The 19,755-nt window shown below is 37.5% G+C and overlaps 1 protein-coding gene across 4 annotated transcripts in view; it reads right to left on the reverse strand.

The window, feature by feature from the left end:
- MARCHF7 (membrane associated ring-CH-type finger 7) overlaps window positions 1–10,925 on the reverse strand; it is a 35,175-nt gene extending 24,250 nt beyond the window's left edge. For all 4 annotated transcript variants that reach the window (XM_070940172.1, XM_070940092.1, XM_070940012.1 and 1 more), the window contains exons 1-3: window positions 10,827–10,925; window positions 6,772–6,934; window positions 1,770–1,928 (exon numbers count right to left, since the gene is read on the reverse strand). In XM_070940172.1, coding sequence (XP_070796273.1) covers window positions 1,770–1,928; window positions 6,772–6,924 — 312 coding nt within the window. In that variant the 5' untranslated portion in view covers window positions 6,925–6,934; window positions 10,827–10,925. The remainder of the gene's footprint in view (window positions 1–1,769; window positions 1,929–6,771; window positions 6,935–10,826) is intronic.
- Between the last annotated feature and the right edge of the window lie 8,830 nt (window positions 10,926–19,755).

Below are 19,755 nucleotides of genomic sequence, written 5' to 3' on the forward strand. Positions count from 1 at the left end.
GTGTATGTTTGTGCATGCAACAATACATAGCCAATATTGAGACAGATTCAATGAAATATCGATATATCCTAGAAGCTAATTTCCCACAATCAGTGAAAAACTGATGCTGAAAAGATGTAGGATCAAGTTTTATCTCTAATCAACCATAAAATACTTACAGAAAAAGTTAGAATGACCTTCACAATCCTAAAATGTTAGCATTATTGAAATCTGTGGAAGAAACTTCAAAAATGCAGTACATAGAATGACACTGAAGAATATTTCTGAGCTAAACAAGTTCCATAAGGAGCATTGTGGAAAAAATTCCAAAAGCAAAAACAAAAAAAACTCCTAGTTGGCTACAGAAAATATTTGGAAACTGATATTTCCAAATAAGGTGTTACAAAGTACAGGTAGTCATTGATTTATGACCATTCTTTTAACAACAGTTTGAAGTTACAATAGCATTGAAAAAAGTGACTAATGGTCATTCCTTGCACTTACAATTTTTGCAACGTCCCTGCAGTCACATTATCAAAATTGGGTGCTTGCCAACCAGCATACATTTACAATGGATGCAGTGTCCCAAGATTACTATTTGTGACCTTCCGGAGAGGGGGGGGGCGGGCGCTCCAACAAGCAAAGTCAGTGGGGGAAGCCAGTTCCACAATTTGGAGCAAATGCCCAGAAAGTATCTTCCCTGTCTCTTTCACTGCCTCCCGGCTCCCTCCCTGCTTTGAGCCAACAACAGATGAGATTACAGACAGAAACAGGAGGCTGACACCCGAGGGGAAAAATAGATTCTGGCTAACAAGATGCAATCCTTAGTTTAAATTTGTTTTTAAAGCAACAGACTCATTGGGAAGAAATATGGAATATGATATGAAAATAACACAGATGGTAGAGAACATCAAGAAGAAATGTGATTTTTCAGCCATACACTGTTCAGGAATATAGACTTAGAAATTATAGAGCCTGGGCATCAAGCAGAAATTATAGAACCAACTCCACACACTTTTCGGAAGCTTAACAGTGTACTTTTATATAATAGCAGAGAACTCTCTCCAGATTGACAAGTGGCAAAAGGTTTTTCTTTAAGGGATTTGATGGAAAGGGGGGAACAGATTTAATACATCTAATTGAGGAACAATTTTATCTGGAATTTTGGGGGAAGATAGATTGCCTTTGGAGACTGGACCTATTGTATTCAATCAATCAGCAATTGATAAGACATAGTATAACGAAACAGACTTGGATATTTGATTCAGGACCAATTAAGGTTAATATTTGGGATGATTAGGGATTGATGTTGTGGTAAATTTTCTACAAGTTGAATAACAGCTTGTTAACAGAGGGTTTTGGAATTTCAACTTTGTTTTTCTCCTATTACTGTTCACAGTTTTTATTACTTTTATATTCTTACATAGTTATGTATATTATTATTGTTTTTTCTAACTACTGTTATTAATATAGTTTACTAATGACAACCTAACAATTTGTAAGTATATTTAGAAGTTTAACAGTTTAAGATTCTTTTGGCCTGTTTGGCCAAAGGTGGGAAATAAAAATTGTTGTATTATACCAATCAGCGTATTCAATTGGGGAGGAAGTTATCTGTATGTATGCTGTTTCTTTTTAAGACACTTTTTTTGTTAATGTCTTTTTTGTTGTTTGTTTTTGTTTTAAATATTTTGTTTTGTATTTTAATCTTTTTTTCAATAAACTAAATGTTTTTACACATACACAGAGACACAATTTTATCTTCAACAGATTAACTATGCAACTCTTACCAATCTATTTCTGCTTCCCAAAAATCTTCCAGACCACGGACGATCAAGTGTTCCTGAGTAGTGAGTTGGAGAAGAAGCTGGAAGCTTCCATGAACTTTCATATGCTTCTCGTTCTTCAACTGACCAGTCTCTACTGGAACTATGTAACCTGCCAGATTCCTACAAAAAATATGCTTTATTACTTAATACCTTCCTTGGGCCATCATTCCACACAAGAAAATAAAATCTATAACATCTGCACTTTTTAATTAATCACATTTAAACATTTTCTAGAAATCAACTGTTCCTATCCCATCTACAAAAATAAGGTTACCTCATCCTAAGTGGTGATAACTGTAAGGTTTACGTTGTTAAAAATTCAGCTTCCATTAAGTTATTTTCTAAACAGGATCAAACATTACTATTTTCCTCTCACTGAAGAGAACTACTGAGATTCTCCTATACTGGCCACATTTGAAACAAATGCAAGTCACTTTAAAACAATAGTTGTAAATTACTGTTTTATACAATTATTTACACTGGGGGGGAAAGCTGAAAAAGGCTACAAGTACTTGGTAAAACTCATTGTTTTAAATTTCTTACAGAGAAATATTAAATTTGAAGAGAGTCATGTGAAGATTTTCTATTTTCAGGCACTGAATTTTTCTAACCCTCTAAAATGCAAATTAACTCATATCATACAAATAATTATTCATATACTTCTTTTAGCCAAAACCAAATCATGCCTACTTATTTAAGGGAACATTTAGCTAGTTTTAAGAAAATAAAATACTAAACAGACAAAAGTAGAATTGAAAAGAAAAAAACAGAATTGTATATATTCCTAAAATAGAAATAATTTCTGATTAGTTTATAATCAATTAATTATGTACCAGCAAATTCTTTTTCCAGGAATAAAGCAGCATATACAGTATGCCAGTGATGGCTAACTTTTTTGACATTGTGTGCCAGGAGTGTGGGGGGGCCCCCTGCGGGGGGGGGCGGTGTGTGTCGCACACATCTGCCCACACCCATAATTCTATGCGCCCTGCCCCCACGCATGTGTGCGCGATGCCCCCACGCTCCCGGCACTCAATAGCACGGTGGCCCGTTTTTTGCTCTCCCCAGCCTCCAGAGCCTTTCTAGGAGTCTGGGGAGGATGAAAATGGCCTCCCCCCCAAGGCTGAAAACAGCCCATTTGCCAACTTCCGGTGGGATTGGCAGGCCCATTTTTTGCTCTCCCCAGCCTCCAGAGCCTTCCTAGGAGTCTGGGAAGGGCGAAAACGGCCTTCCCCACTCCCCTGGAGGACCAGATATTGGCAAACGGGCCGTTTCTGGCCTCCGGAGGGCCTCCAGGGGGGTGGGGAAGGCTGTTTCGCCCTCCCCAGACTCCTAGAAAGGCTCTGGAGGCTGGGGAGAGAGAAAAACGGGCCTTCCCCACCACCCCAAGGCCCTCCGGAGGCAGGAAACAGCCCGTTTCCCTACTACTGGTGGGCCCAGAAGGCCCAAAAATCAGCTGGCCAGCACACGCATGCACGCCAGAACTGAGCTCGTGTGCCCACCAATATGGCTACGCATGCCACCTGTGGCACATGTGCCATAGGGTCGCCATCATGGCAGTATGCTGTAGGATGAACTGTGGTAACAGCCAAAGATAAGTGGCAGAATACATGCAGAATTCCCAGGCTCAACACTTATAATTTTCTGTCTTAGAAAACTTTTGCTTGAAAAGCCACTCTTGGTGTCAACAATACTTGTCTAAGTGATCATACTTAGGACTATCTATCAATAACTATCTATAACAATCTATAAACAACTATCTAGCAATAACTATCTATAACAAGATCCTTGGAACTAAATCCCAAATAGATGCTACAGTTATACTTTCTCTGTAAGTATTTTTCAACAGCTATGCAGTTATCATTACAATGAAGAGAGCAACAGAAAGAGAAGAAAAGGGGTGGGGGAATGTATCTTCATGTTTTATTATGGGAAATAAAGTTATGCACTTCCATGAACTCAAACTGAAAGTAATGCACTGTATCTTTCTGAGTGGAGACTGAATTATTCAATACCAGAGTTCAAGAACGTAATATTTCAAATAAGATTTATAAGTAATCATGTTCATATTATGATCATGAACATACAGAAAAGAAAAAAGTGTATTTGGGGACAATTCTGAAGAGGGCTAATGTAACTCTGCTCCAAGGCAAAAGCCTCACTAGATTTTTAGCTGGGGTAAAAGTTCTGCTCCTCTCCCTAAAACACATTTGATTGAAACTCAGTATATTTTACTTCACATTGTTCAATGAAAATTGAGGATATTCCTAACTGCAAAGGCAATTCTTTCCAGAGCAAGAAGACTAAAACATTTATGTCCAATTTAAGATTGATTTAACTAGTTAGTAAAATCACCTAAATTGTTTCATATACATTTCTAAACATGTCTAAACAGTATCTACTTTTTATATCTGTATTATTTTCATTATATATATCCCTCCTTTCCCCTAGGCATTCAAGGTAACATAAGTGTCTAATTTTTTTTCTTGTTACCATTTTCTGAAGTAGGCTGGGCTGAGATAAGAAACTAATCCCAAGTCATCTAAGGAATTCTATAAATGTATGGGAAATTGACATGGTCTCCTCAAACTCATAATCTTATTATATACAATATATTAACTTCTATTCTATTTTTTATTTTCCCATATATTTTATGACTTTAGATTTTTTCAAGCCATTCTGTTATTGTAGCTACTATGCTTTATTATTTTTGTTATTTAATTCATTGTTCTACTGATTTTACACAATAACTTTATATTGCTTTATATTTTAACCTGCCTAGGAACATTGAATAACTTACATATGGATCTACTGTTTTTACACAATGACTTTATACTGTTTTATATTTTAACTTACATATGGATCTACATTTCTTTCTTTTTTTCAGAACACCTAGAGGAAAACTTACAAGAACTCTAGTGAGAAAGTCGGTTCTAGTAAATTTTCACAAACCACTAAAACAAATTCCACTTATGCAACACCTATATACCGGTTGTCCAATACTTATGATCAGGGTTTTTTTAATGCAATTTTATCAGGTACTTTTAGCAGAATCTTTATTCATTAGTTCACTACTGTTCTAGCTGTACTATGCCTTAAAAGCCAAAGTTCTAACATATAAAAAGAATACAATTAATATTTTTTTCTAATTTAAAAAATATGATAAAAGAGTCCAAGTCAGTGACACATTGAAAAAGATAGAAAGTACATCCCAAGAAAATATAGGTCTCAGATTAGAGCAGCAGTTGGGATTGGAATTTCCATTGCTAAGTGATGCCCACATCACTTAGTGACAGCAGAGCAATCTCAGCAGTCTTGGTTGCCATCATAACTTAAGGACTGCAAGCAGATGCTTTGGAGTAAAGGTGGGTAAGTGCTACAGGTAAGCAGAGACCACAGAGTGCACGAGCAGATGAATGGGCAAAAAAGTGGCAGGAGTGACTTGCAGGAGCAACTTTTGATCTCCTGTTGGCTTCCCAACTGATGTAGAGGGAAGTCAGAAAGGAAGGTCGCAAATGGCAATCACTTGATATTGCAACCATCATAAATTGAGAGAGCCAGATGCGAAGCCCCCAAATCATGGTCATGTGACTGTGGGGACACTGTAATGACTGGAACTTCAAGGGCCAGGCATTAACTCTCCCTCTTTTAGCACCACCATAATTTCGAACAATAATCCAAGACTACCTGTAGTTCTAAAGTTCAGAGTGCAACCTAGATGATTTTTAATAAGGCCTTAAACTGCTCTATTCTAGTAAAGAATACTTTTTTTCCTTGTTAAAAGTCATTCAGGTTTTTTAAAACTGCAAGTCTCTATGTAATACACTGTGTGCACAATTATTAGTTAAGTGAGTATTTTGACCATATCATCCTTTGCATGCATATTTTCCACCTCCAAGCTGTATAAATTTGAATGCATAGTGGATATATCAGGTGATGTGTATTTGTGTAATGAGGGAGAGTGTGGCCTAAGGAGATCAACACCCTCCATCAAGGTGTGCATAACTACTAGGCAGCAGCTTTTCCTCATGCAAAATGGGCCAAAAAACAGATTTAACTGATTCTGAAAAGTCAAAAATTGTAAGAAGTCTTTCAGAGGGATGCAGCACTCTTGAAATTGCTAAGATATTGGGGCGTGATCACAGAACCATCAAATGTTTTATTGCAAATAGTCAACAGGGTTGCAAGAAACATGTTGAGAAAGAAGATGCAAATTAACTGCCAAAGATTTGAGAAGAATCAAATGTGAAGCTACCAGGAATCCATTATCCTCCAGTGCTGTCATATTCCGGAACTGCAACCTGCCGGGTAATTTACAGTGAAGGAAAACAGTACACCTCTCTGAACAGTATCTGGGAGGCTGTGGTTGCTGCTCCACAAAAAGTTCATCATCAACAGATCAAGAAACTGACAGACTCCATGAATGGAAGGCTATATTGGTCACTGATTATTTTTGAAATGTTGAAAATGTTTATTTGTAAATTTTGAATTATTATTCTTACTTTAACAGATGAAAATAAAGGAGATGAGAAAATTTTCATCAAAATCAGGCTGTGCTGAAGTTGACCAGGCTGTTTGCTGCAAGGAGACAAATTGCTGAGAAGCAGAGGAAGATTTTTTTTTCTTGTTTTCCTCCCCAAAAGCTAGGTGCATCTTATAGTCCAGAGCATCTTATAGTCCGAAAAATACGGTAATCCTAAAAAATACAACTTGCCTAATAATTGTGCACAGTGTACGTTAAAACAAAAATGCAATGCAATGCAATAAGTTTGCCAAGAGGGAAAGAGAATGGAGTACCATAAAGCAATCTCAACTATTAAGTTTTGAATGATTTTTAAAACAAAAAAAAAATAAACAAGTATTTATTCAGCATCTTTTATATAACCAAGTTGTTAATGAAACTTCAGACAATTTGAGCTTATCAACTAGAGAAAGATGGAGAATATACCATCATAAAAGTTACCTGGCGTCCAGAATCAAATCTTAATGAAGACTCTCTCGTACGGTATGAATCAGTTAAACTTGTTCCACCACTTCCAGCTCCTATCCTAGTACTTCGAGAACCAGATGGCTGAACAGATAACCTCCGTGGAATTCTTGATGGCTTTGATTCCATTTTGTGTGCACTATATAAAAACAAATATTCAACTTTTCTAATTAATGAACTGTGCAAAATATAGGAAGAAAAGCTACAGGTTTGTAATCAGTGGTTAATTTTGCCCCTATGTTTGTACACTAAACCGCTAATCAGTATTTTAAATACTACAAATGAGATATAAGCATCAAAAAGATAAATTTTATAAGTTGCTGATGATACTTAGCAGGGTTAGTGTGCCAGGTCACCCGAGAGATGCCATGGAGGTTCAATCTCTGTGCCTAGAGGATGTGATAGGACCTGGATAGGACAGAACAGACTTCAATTCAACCTAAGAAGACCAAGTGGCTTTGAGTTTTTTGGACTATCTGATTCTGGGGACTTGTCATTTTTGGTTCTGATGGGGTGGCACTGCCTCAGACAGATCTGAGAGCACAATCTGAGTTTTCCTGAATTTACAGCTCTTGCTTGAGAAGGTGGCAACTGTGGCTAGGAAGGCCTTTGCATAGCTTTTAGATGTCATCAATTCCACCTAAAATCTAGTATCACTTTCTAGAGACCACTAATCTGTAAAATCTGCAAACCCAAAATCCATAAAATCTAAAGAAAGGACATCAATTGGCTAAACATTTATGAAATGTGCATTAGGTGTGAGTAATGTATATGTTTATAAAAGCACAGAAACATCATACACGTATGATTTATATTATAATCAAATTGGACAAAAGTCACCATTAAACATCACTTTTCAATAAATTTTTATTGCATCTTTACACAATCATGTAATCTAATAAATTTGTAGTACAGCATTAACACACTTCTGAAAATTTAGTTTAGTAGATATTATTATACCTTATTTACAATTCATATCCTCCACAAAACAGACTGTGGAATATAAAGAATATGCAATTCATTAAACACTGGTTTAGAAACAACTATTTAGACACATGGCCTAGAAGTAAACATAAGTCTTGCAGGCAAATAGAACTTTATCTTATTTTAATGCATATAATTTATCTCTGCATTTAATCAAGTATTCAATATTATTTTGCATGAGAACCTATTCTGTCAATCTCTGGTTTTCTACTATTATTATACATATGGATTGATTTTGGAATATTTAAAAAACTGAAAAATACAACTTAGATTAGGGCACGTTTAGCTAAAAATACATTCTTACCTATACTGGAAGCATACCTATAGCTCTATATATCTTAAACCCTTAGGATCTTAGAAGATTCCATTATCAAAAACATATTGCATTTTTTTAAAAAATCCAACAGTAATTATATTGATAGAGGAGAAATAACATCAAAATACTATATATTGTTTCATTTCTGCACAGCTGTAAACTAGCAAATCCAATATCAAACTAGACCTAAAACAGCAACATAATTACTTTGAAGGTTATTAATGTTCCTACTCTTCTCACAGCTTGAATTCAAATATAATCAAAGTTGTGCCCTATTGTCCTACTTTTGACTATTTTGGCCACAGCAAAATCAAAACTAAAAGAGAAGAGAAATTAAGCTCTTATCAATAAACAAGAGTACATATATATCTGGCTGAACAATCCAATCTTCCTTTCTGCCCACAAAGGACATGGTATGCAACAGAAAGGAGAAGCTTGCTTATAACCCTTTTATTGGTGCAGTTTAAAACAATACTTCTTTCCTTACAATGTCAATTTCAAAAAACGGTGGCAATACTAAATAGTAGAAAGAATTGTAGGCTTATTTGCAAACTGATCCATGAGAGTATCTCAGCAATTTCCTATTTTAGAACCCATTTATTTCTATACTATTAATGTACATCCCAATGCAAAAGAAGCAATCCTAAAAGTATCTGTAAAAGAGTTAGTAGTCATGTATCATGCCTCAAAATTTTTCTAGCAGCTAGTCATTTACCAGCCTTATTTCATAAAATAAAAGTCCAGAAAATTTCAAATGTGATTTAAGATCAGCCACAGAATTTTAAATATTGTATCTCCAGGTCATTTTAAAATGAACCAGACAAGTTTTAGTGGTCTTATTGTTCTAAGTACTAGTTTTAAATGGCAAAACTGCATTAAACAAAAGGAAATGCATTCAACATGTGTATTTCAGTAATAGAAGGGCTCATGACTGGTGCTGTGCTTACAACATCCCAATTAGAGGAAGGAAGAGAGAAGCAATTATGTACTATTTCCTTAACTGTTCCAGGAAATCAGAGTTTGGTAGCATTTTTTAGACTAACAATTTTATTAAAACATATAAACTTTCATGAATTGTAGCTCACTTTAACAGATACATGGAACTGTTAACAGATTTAAATTAAAATGGGACAAGAGGGAGAACGGGTTGGTACATATGAAAATAGTTACAAAAATCTAATGAATTGGCTATTGTAATGTGTTAAAATCATTGTGTTCGTTGAGACTTTCTGGGATAGGCAGAAGAGTGTCTCTCAGATCTTTGAAGCAGATGAAGAGAAAGGATGCAAGCAAATGCAAAGACAGAAGGAACCAGCAAACATAAGCATCTTTGTCCTATTCAATCCACAGAATTTAGCTGTATCAACCTCCTGCTGATATAGAAAGAGCAACCTATCAATCACAGGTTTTAGACAAATCCAATTTAGGGCAAGTTAGCACATTTGTTATTCACTAGATCCAGCCTCCATGTTCTCCATCTACTATATATCCATTTCACTGTAAAAACCATAGCTGGAGAATTGTTATTTATAGAAGCTACATCTATGCCTTTCTATGGCTCAAATTAGTTGTGATATTTATTAGTCTAGGCCTCATGCTAGAGGCCTCAAGATTGCTTCCTTTCACAGAGGGGACTTATATGGCTTACATATATTTTGCTAATAATCAGTAGGAGGCACTACACATCTGGTTCTGCCCTTACTGAGTTTCCAGATGTAGGCATCCTCCATAATGGACGTTAAAGAATGAAATAAAGACTATCTAGTATGGAGGATACTTATCCCTTGAAGAGACCCAATAAGGACAAAAGTGGCCATGTAGTGCTTCCTACTGGTCAGTAACTAATGTAATACTGATATGGTCATAGGGTTCCAACTAAATACAGTATTTTTCACTGGAGGGAAATCATACCCAGTTTTAAGGAGAAAATATTGGATATTAGTTGAAGGCAAATGAACAAGTCAGTCCTCTAACAAGTCGGATACTCTCCAAATTGCAATAAATGCTGGTTTTGTTTTTTTTTAACCGCCTGTTCTAAATACTCAAATACTCTCAAATTAAGGCTAAGCAGCGCAAGGGAGAAGCGGCAACCCGAACTCTTATTGGCGTTCCTTTTTAATCAGATGATTTTTTTTTAAAAAAAAGGCAATCCTAAAAAGCTGAAAGAGAGAGACTTGTAAAGGATTAGTCATAACCTGAATGCCAAGCTGACTTTACTTAAGTCTATATAATAAACACCCCAATGACCTCATACTGGAGACAACCCAGGAAAACCCGAGTTCCGATTTTAATTTAACCACCTGAATGTATGGAGAAGTCCCCTGACCTCTCTGAAACTGGACTTCTCCCTGGATAAGAAACCGCATTTCCTCCCAAAACCCCTTCAAGCCAACAGTCAAAACAGCGGAAGGTTTCTCTTTTCCGGACTCGATTGCACAACGAAGAAGCCCCATGGAGGAGGGCGCCTTCGTCCCTACGCGGACGCGCCCAGGGCAGACGTGCAAGCCTGGGGTCCGTTTGCCGAGTCAGAGCTCTCTTTCCGAACCGTACAAGGCAAACGGGGAAGGGGAGGAAACTGGGCCAAGAACTTCGCCGCCCAAAGCCCACAAAATGGAGACTTCCTCAGCTCCCCAAACCGTGGCACTTCCCTTCCGCAAGTCCCCGCGAAGCCAGGGCCCTCCTCCCGCCTCTTCGGTTTCGCTTTCTCTCTCTCTCCTCCGCAAGACATCACCTGCTTGCGTTGGCCGCCGTCTCCCCCAGCGCCGTTCGCCGCCTTCACGGGCTCTCCCCCCCAGCCGCTCGCCGAGCCGACAATGGCGGCCGCTGACTACCCTACGGTCTGTAGTAAGGAGGAAGCTACCTCAGCGCCGCCTGCCAATCACCGCGGAGTCAACGGACACCCGTCCCTTCAACTCTCGCGAGAACAGCGACCCTCTAACCTAGCCCGAAGCTTAATACGGAAGTCTGGCTCTCGGCCTCTCCCCCCTCCCCCCCAAGACGTCGTGGGTGAGGCGAGTGGCTCACCCGGAGGCTGCTGGGAAAGCGGAAGCGGCGAGGTTGCTTTAGTACTTTGAGCTCGCTTGGCGCTGGTCTTCGGTGGCTTCTGACGTACGTCATACGTCACTGGGCGGCATTACATATTGTGCGGTGGATGGGAGTCTCGGAGCTCTCAGAGAGGGAAAGGCGCAGGCGCGGCCGGGAGAAAAGGGGAAAGAGACCCTTTTGCAAAATTCAGGGGTCTTATCCGTGCACGTTCACAGGACACAAGAGGAACTAATTGCACCAAAGAAGCTGCAATCCGAAAAGAAATTGCAAACGGTGTTCATGAGCCCAACCAGCTTTGTTCACTTTATTTATGCTGTAGTGGTGTAGGGTCTCCTACTTGGGCGGGGGGTTGGACTAGATGACCTACAAGGTCCCCTCCAACTCTCTTAATCTATGATATATAAATGTTGATGTGCAACCCATCAATCCCAAAAGCAGGCTACTAGTGATGACCCAGCCTTCTTTCTCATCAAGAAGCCTATAACCAGTGGTGGTGCTCTTTTGGTTTAAAGGCAAAAAAACCTTTAATGAAAGTGCATTCCCTTGACATTGTTTCTCCTCTCATGAAGTGTCACCTGCCACTGGGAAAAGACAATAATCAGTTACTTAATTTGCGGTAGAGTGAAGCCAGGTGAGCATAGTTGGATATTTTGAATAGCAGGTATAGCTGCCTATCAAATTGTCCACCTAAACAAGTTTCAGGCATGAATGTGCCCTATGCTTGGCTTGTGGCTATTATGTTGAACTATTTTTGAAGTGGGTCAAAAGAATACTAACCAGTATCCAAAACAGCCTGGATGACAGGTGGCAGATATAGGAGCAGAGAATAAAGCAAGAGGAAACTTAGTGTAAGCCTGAACTAGCCATACAGTCCCAGAAAAATATATGTTTGAATAAAGTAGGCAACAACCGGGTGCAATAAGATGCTTCAAAGCAGGAATGGACAAGCTTTTGGTGCCTTAATTCAAATGCATTTTTCCTCAGGATGACATTACGAGCCGAAGAGAGGAGGCAACTCTTTAATGAGATGCTGACAAATGTGTAGCACATGCTACACCTGCTGCAAAACATCTTTTCAGCTTCAAATCTGAAGTGTTAAATATCCCTTGGTAAGGCTATTAAACCTGGCAGATATATATCATCTCCTGTATCTATAGTATTGCATTAGCAGGATTACTTACTCCTTTGTCCTATCCAGCAAGAATCTTCTGAGGTTCTCATCTTCTATGAACAGGAAAGGCTTTTCAACCATGGATGCTTTAACATCTGTTTTTAAAATTCCTCAAATCTTAATATAGGTAGTTCTTACAACCACAATTGAGGCCAAAATTTATATTAAGTGAGAAATTTGTTAAATGAGTTTTGCCCCACTTTATGACCTTTCTTGCCACAATAGTTGATACCGTAGGTTACTAACCCACCTGTTAAGTGAATCTGACTACCCCATTGACTTTGCTTTTCAGAAGTTTGCAAAAGTTGATCACAAGATCTTTTCGATACAATTGAAAATAAGTCATATATTTCTTTTCTTGTGAATTGGACTATTGAAGATATCTTGAAGAAAACCAGTAACAGAGCTTACTGAGCTTATTGTAATACCGTGCTGAAAGTGTATTTGTGGACTATACATGCGCACAGGAGTATGTTACTTAATTCTAAATCTGGGCTTATTTTGTCAGGCTTCTATTTTGTACCTCTAGCTGCTATAGCTTCATGACTTTTAACCTCCGCAAACAGTTTAGAACTTCAGCAGGTTAACTCTAAAAGATCCTAGAACCTCGCTTCCCTTTCTGATAAACTGACATGCTGTATGTTCCAACAATTCCAGAAAATAATAAATGATGCTCCTCTCTTCTTGTCTTCTACTGTAGGTATAGGGAGTACAAAGGATGACCTTTACATAAAGAGTCTAGATCCTTTACCAAATCAGTAAGGCAAAAAACATGGTTTAAGCCTAAGTCATGCAGCAGACATGCAAAAATGTCTCAGGTAAGCACATCCCTAATTCTCCCTAAGCAGTATAAGAGGAAGGAGATAAAGCACAGTCAGACTTGCACGTTTCTTTTACCATAGTGAATCTTAATTTAAAAAAAAATAGTTTTTGTTTTAATGTGGAGTTGATTTGGTCTGATCTACATTCCGGAACTGATCACCAAGATCAAATCAGAAATTTTTGCTTCTGCTTTTAAAGCAATTGCAAGATGCACTGTTGTATAAAGCCAAGAAAACTGTTGTTTTATTGAATAAAATTGTGTGATAATTTATGGTCGTAACTTGTTTACTAATTATATTGATTTGGATCCAAACAGGTATTTTGAAAAATGTTGGTTAAGTTCCATGATCCCTTGACTACTTGTTTCTTTGATCCCACTCCCATGGAAATCCCTTCAGGGCTGAGGAAACATGCCAAGTGAAATGGGTCTTGATGTGGATTAGGATAAAAGGAGAAGGTCACAGGGCCATGTATGGAATCATGTTCAACTTTAATTATGAAAATACTTCCATCTGTTTTTTCATACTCGCTTTCCTAGCCCTCCCCTACTGCAATCCCAAAAAAGTGTATAAAAACTGCCATCTCATCACAGTGCAGATAAATAAAATTGTCTAAACTACTGAAATATAAAACTTGGGGAAAATAACAGAAATATCTCTGCCTATGTATTTACATGAAAGTGCCTGCATTGGTGTTCCATAAAATAGCATTGCTAATAATAAATTCCTCAGGAACCATCTGGTACAGGTTGTCCTTGATTTATGACCACAGTTGAGCCCAAAATTTCCATTGCTAAACAATATAGTTGTTTTGCCCCATTTTACAACCTTTCTTGTCACAGTTGTTAAGTGAATCACTGAGTTAAGTTAGTGACCCAGTTAAGTGAACCTGGCTTCCCCATGGACTGTTTGTCAGAAGATCGCAATGAGCTTGCGATCTGCAACTGTTGTAAATACATGCCATTTGCCATGCAGCTGAATTTTGGTCACGTGACTATGGGGATGCTGCAACAGTCGTGTGAAAAACATAAGTCACTTTTGTCAGTGCCATTATAACTTTGAAGAGTTACTAAATGAATGGTTGTAAGCCAAGAACTATCTGTAATGACTTTAGTTTTAATTTCCAATGGTACCCTCCTGGAGCAAGGTATATGGAATGCATCCTATTATGTAAAACATCTGAATCATATTTATAAAATTGGATATTTTCTCATTCCAGAATTCTCATTACAGAAACCTACTCTGTATACAACAGCAATCAGCCACATTTTTCTCCTTTATTGATATTTTCTCTAGTCCTTCTACCAAACTAGATTTTCTAGAACTGAGTTCCGTGGCAATTGATTCAACAGAAAGTCTTAAGTCATTACAAATTCATTTCAAGGCTCTTAATCAAGTGCTCTATTAAGTGCTCTATTAAGTATATTACAACACTGTTTGAAGTTGAATTCACATCTTTGAGATACTGGTTTAGTAACATTTTCAAGTCATTCATTCATTTACTCAAAATCTATCCCAATATATCCCTGATCACTTGCTGCTTTTCAGCATGCCAACATGTAGTTTAATATTAAATACCAAGATTCTTAAGAATGGCATTTTATCCTGAGGGAATATTATAATAGACAGAATTGGCTGTAATTTAAAATTAAAATAGGTGAGCAATCTCAGAATACATTGTAAATAATATGATTATCCTGACTATCAAAGTGGGAAAATAAAACTACATTTATGAGTTGGTGGGTGCCAGTTCAAGGGAATTTCCATGTTATTCCCTTTCTTGGAGATTTTCATCTTTTATTTTTAGGGTACGAAGTTTTCTCAGTCTGCAAGTAATGGGGCCAAGACAACAAAGTTCAATTTTGTTTACAGTTACATTTATTTAAAATTATACTTAATATATTTTTATGGTCATTTGTTTAATAAAAAACAAAATCTGGCTTCTTTTTCAGGATTCTATAAACTACATCCAAGATTTTCAGAAACCAAATATATCCTTGAAGTTTTTGGTATACCTTCAATAACCTATGGGCTTCAATGATGGATATCAAGGACTCTTCATTTGGTTAAATTAACTTTGTGTACATAAATTTATTTAAATCATGAAAATATTCAGCTGCTAAATGTCACTGGTTAAAGCTAGATTTAATCATATTTAAAGCAATTCAATTTAAAAGAGTGTGACTTAAATTAAGAATTTTTAATTGATCCCTCATTTTAATGGGTCTCCTAATCAAAATATGGTTAATAATGAATACTTTGGCCCCTTAGACATTTATAAAACAGATTGCTCATCTTTTTGCCTCTGAGATTAAAGTGAAAAAAGAAAACTACTGCCAAACTATCTCCTTCATCTTTTTCCATTGCTGTATTCTTCCTGCAAGATCCTCAATATTAGAAAGACTCAAAAGATCTGGCTAAAGTTTAATAAAGAATAGAAGAACTGAAGTTTCAAAGAATCCTTGGCATCCCCAGCTTTTTACCCGCATCATGTTTACTACAGATTTCAACTAGCTATGCCTGTATAGTTGGTGGAATAATTAAAATGTTCTTTACTTCACTTCAGAATTGTTCTGCTACTTCAGATTCTGTCTTCTTATTGGGATGTTGATCAATGGACATGAGGAGGAATTACCATCATGAAAACTATTAAGAGATTTATAGTGCGCATACATTTGCGAACCAGTAGGGAAGGTAAGAGAATTTCACTCCTGGTACTAATACTTCATGTGATTTTTGGCTGCTGCCGCACTGCTGATTCATGTTTAATTATCATCCACTAAGAGTCCAAGGTCCCTCTCATAGTTACTGTTTTTGAGACAGGTTTCACCTAATCTATATTTGTACCTTTGGTTTTTCCTACCCAGGTGTAAAACCTTGCTTTTCTCCACATTAAATTTCATTTTGTTGGATAGGGCCCAATGTTCAAGTCTCAAAATCTTTTTGGATCCTGAGCTTGTCTTCTGGGGTATTGGCTATTCCTGCCAGCTTAGTGTCATCTGCAAATTTGATGAGTTCCCCTTCTACTCCCTCATATATATAATACCTGTATTTCCAAACATACCAAAGTCACAAATGTGAGGCTGTGTCAGCAAAGACACCTAATTGTAGCCTATACTAGAGGTAGCCAATGAAATCCGGTCAGGAATACGCTCACAACACAACTTCCTGTGTTACGCACTCCCTTCTAGTCAAGGAAGGCTCTATGATTAGTCAAATCCACATGACATTCATTTTGAGTCTCCTGGAATTTATTTTTGTGAGAGCATCATGATGTGCTCTAATGTACTTATTTATTCATTTAGTTGCTCCCTGCACCTTTGGTGAGCACACAAAGTGGTTAATTAATTTAAGAACAAGGAATATTACAAGTTAATAGAAAGTAACATTTGTATTAAAATGAACCCTTAGCTAACCATTGAAAACCTGAGAAAAGAAATGTGTTGTAACCTGGTCCCATTCTCAAGGAAATGGGTTCAATAAATTGGGTGCAACAGGAGAAGGCTTTCCTCTATGTCCAAGAAAGATAGGGCTCTAAAAGGAAGTGTCTTCAAAAAAAAACCAATTGAAATTTCTTTCAACAAAGTCTGCAAAATCAATGGTTTTGTTAGATGATTAGTTTTAATTGGGAAAATGTAGTTCTGTGGAAGGATGTGATCCTGGCTTTATTCCCTTGCTCTCCCAGAGCAATCTGGCAAGACAGGAGATCTTATAGCAGAGAGGTGTTATGGTGATGTGGTGGGAGGTGTGGCTACCCTGCAGCCATCCTTGCCCGGTGAATGCATTTCAGATTCCTAACATGCTTTCTTGTTAGCTTAGGGGGGAATCAGTAAGGTGCTGGCCTGCTTCCAGCTATACCTTCCTGTTTGTAACTGAGATGCAGGCTGCACATTAAGGGTGACAAATGACCTCAGGGCACCAGTTTAGGGCCTTACCAGGTCTTAATTCAGCCCTGCAAGTTTCCCAACCATGTTCTAGGCCAGTGTTTCTCAATCTTGGGAACTTTAAGATGTATGGACTTCGAGTCCCAGAAATCCCCAGCCAGTATGGCCAGCTAGGGAATCCTGGGACTTGAAGTCCACACATTTTAAGTTCCCAAGATTAGGAGATACCGGTCTAGAGGACTTAACTGCTGTTTCCCAGACAGAATTTCACCTCAGGTTGCTCATCAACTTGTTTCTTAATGTTTAATCTTTTTATTCTAATTTGAATTTTTAAAGCACATTTTAACTTTTTATTATATTGTAACCTGCCCAGGGTCACTATATTAGTAATAATGGCAGCGTAGAAATTTTAAAATTAAAATTAAATACACATTCTGTTTTCTTGCTGACCAATCCCTATTTCTTCTTTTTTCCTTCAGCTTTCTTATGTAACAAGGAACTGAGTTCTATCACTTAGCAATAGGACCAGTATTTTTTTATACACTCCTGCACAAAGATTTCTTGACTTCTTGCTGTGTCATAAAGGTAGTTCTTGAATTACGACCGCCACTGAACCTAAAATTTCATTTGCTAAGTGAGTTTTGCCCCACTTTACAACCTTTCTTGCCACAATTGTTAAGTGAATCATTGCAGTTGATAAGTTACTAACCCGGTTGTTAAATGAGTCTGGCTACCCCATTGAATTTGCTTGTCAGAAGGTTGCAAAAGGGGATCACATGACCCTGAGACACTGAGACCATCATAAATATGAACCAGTTGGCAAAAACTGAATTTTGATCACATGATCATCGGGGTGCTGCAAAGGTGGTAACTCTGAAAAACGGTCATAAGTCACTTTTTCATTCAGTGCCATTGTAACTTTGAATGGTTACAAAATGAAGTATTGTAAGTCAAGGGCTACCTGTATTTAGTGTAAAGCCGGGGCTTTTAATCAAGAATATTCTATCAACAGAACATGGTATTGCCTTGTGCAGGTTCATGCTACAGCGATTGGGTGAGGGAGAGATAGCAAAGATTTATATTTTTCAGGCAATGAAATAGACCACCGGTGTCAAACTCATCACTTCATGTTGCTGTCGTGACGTTTCACAACGTTTTTTCATTTACGGAGCTGGGGTGGGTGTGGCCTGCGCGTGATGCATCCGGCCCGCTGGGCGCCAGTTTAACACCCCTGAGATAGAGGGTATCTGACATAGATTGAAGAGCCTTGCTGAATTAGAGTAATGTAGCAATTATGTGGAGGAGAAGATCTATAAATATCAGGAGAGATATTTTCAAGACAGGAGGTGGAAATAAGAATAACCTCTGTACTTTCATTAAAGATCAGTTGTCTTTGACATTTACATACGAATGGCATATTTCTCAAGAGTTTTTAAAGTGTTAGGAATAGCCAGTGGATTTCTGAAACTTACTTACCAGCTAAAAAATTAAATTGTCTTTTCTTATTTCTTTAATATCAGATAGCAGTAATTTATAAAGTAAATCATATAGTCCAAGTGCTAGTTTTACTGCCTTTTCCAGAATCTGCTTAAGATATATTACACATATTCAGTTTGGTAAAATCATAATCTATAGCAGTGGGTATAAATACACGTGTGCGCACATATACTCACTTAAAAATCTTCTTGCTACAAATGTAGGTAGTCCTCGACTTATGACCACAATTGACCCCAAAATTTATGTTGCTAAGCAAGACATTTGTTAAGTGAGTTTTGCCCCATTTTACAACCTTTCTTGTCACAGTTGTTAAGTGAATCATAGCAGTTGTTAAACTGGAGATGCTGTAACACTTATTCCTTCAAGAAGCAAATGCAGGAGAAAAAGCTTACAATGGGACCAGTACTCAGGGTTTGAATAGCAGCCTCTCCGGGGGGGTGGGGGGGGTGTCTATTTATAAACTTTTGTGTGATTGCTTTTGCTGAGAAAATGTGGAATTTAAACTGTTGTTAAATGCAGATAAAGGCAGGATCTCCAGAAACTGCAATATATTATTTTTCACTTTCTTTATGCACAGAAGGAATCCACACTGCCAAAGCTAGGCAGGACTCGTACAAAATAAGGTATTCCTGGCAACCGTGAGGTATTTACTGCTGTTAACAAAGACTGGCATATCAATGGAATTGAATATCAAACACAGTCAACTACTGAAAAAAGAAGAACAGAAGCCATTCGTCCATTGGCGGTTGGTTGGAATAATACAATCAAATTTTGTTTGGAAACATGCCGGGCCATTGCTGTTGCAAAACTTGTTTTAAATAAACAAAGAAAATATTGCTAAGGTATTACAATTTAAAAGTTACCACTATTGGTGTAAATGCTATGATGCAGCCATCCGGTAATCAAAAGCTTCTAATATCAATTTGTAATATCCCCCAGTCTCTGTATAAACATGTCAACTTTATGCAATTTCAGTGCTTTTAATATTGCTGTTACCACAACATTCCTGAGTGTCAAAAGTGATCCAATTGAATGAGATTCATTTTAAATATATTTTCTGTGAAATTCATTCAGACTTAGGAAAAGCTTAGAAGGTGCTATGAAAAGACCTTCTTTTGATTTTTTTCCCCTTCATCAGATATGTTGAGTTAGATCCAAGCCATATATTATTCTTCTCCACAAAATCTGCTTTCAGTGTGTCTGACCATTTGCTAAGATAGTAGTGCTGCTCTTGAAACAGTT

This window comes from Pituophis catenifer, unplaced genomic scaffold, assembly GCF_029215685.1.
Source record: "Pituophis catenifer annectens isolate HBS135680 unplaced genomic scaffold, rPitCat1.0.hap2 SCAF_1, whole genome shotgun sequence".
Classification (NCBI taxonomy): Eukaryota; Metazoa; Chordata; class Lepidosauria; order Squamata; family Colubridae; genus Pituophis; species Pituophis catenifer.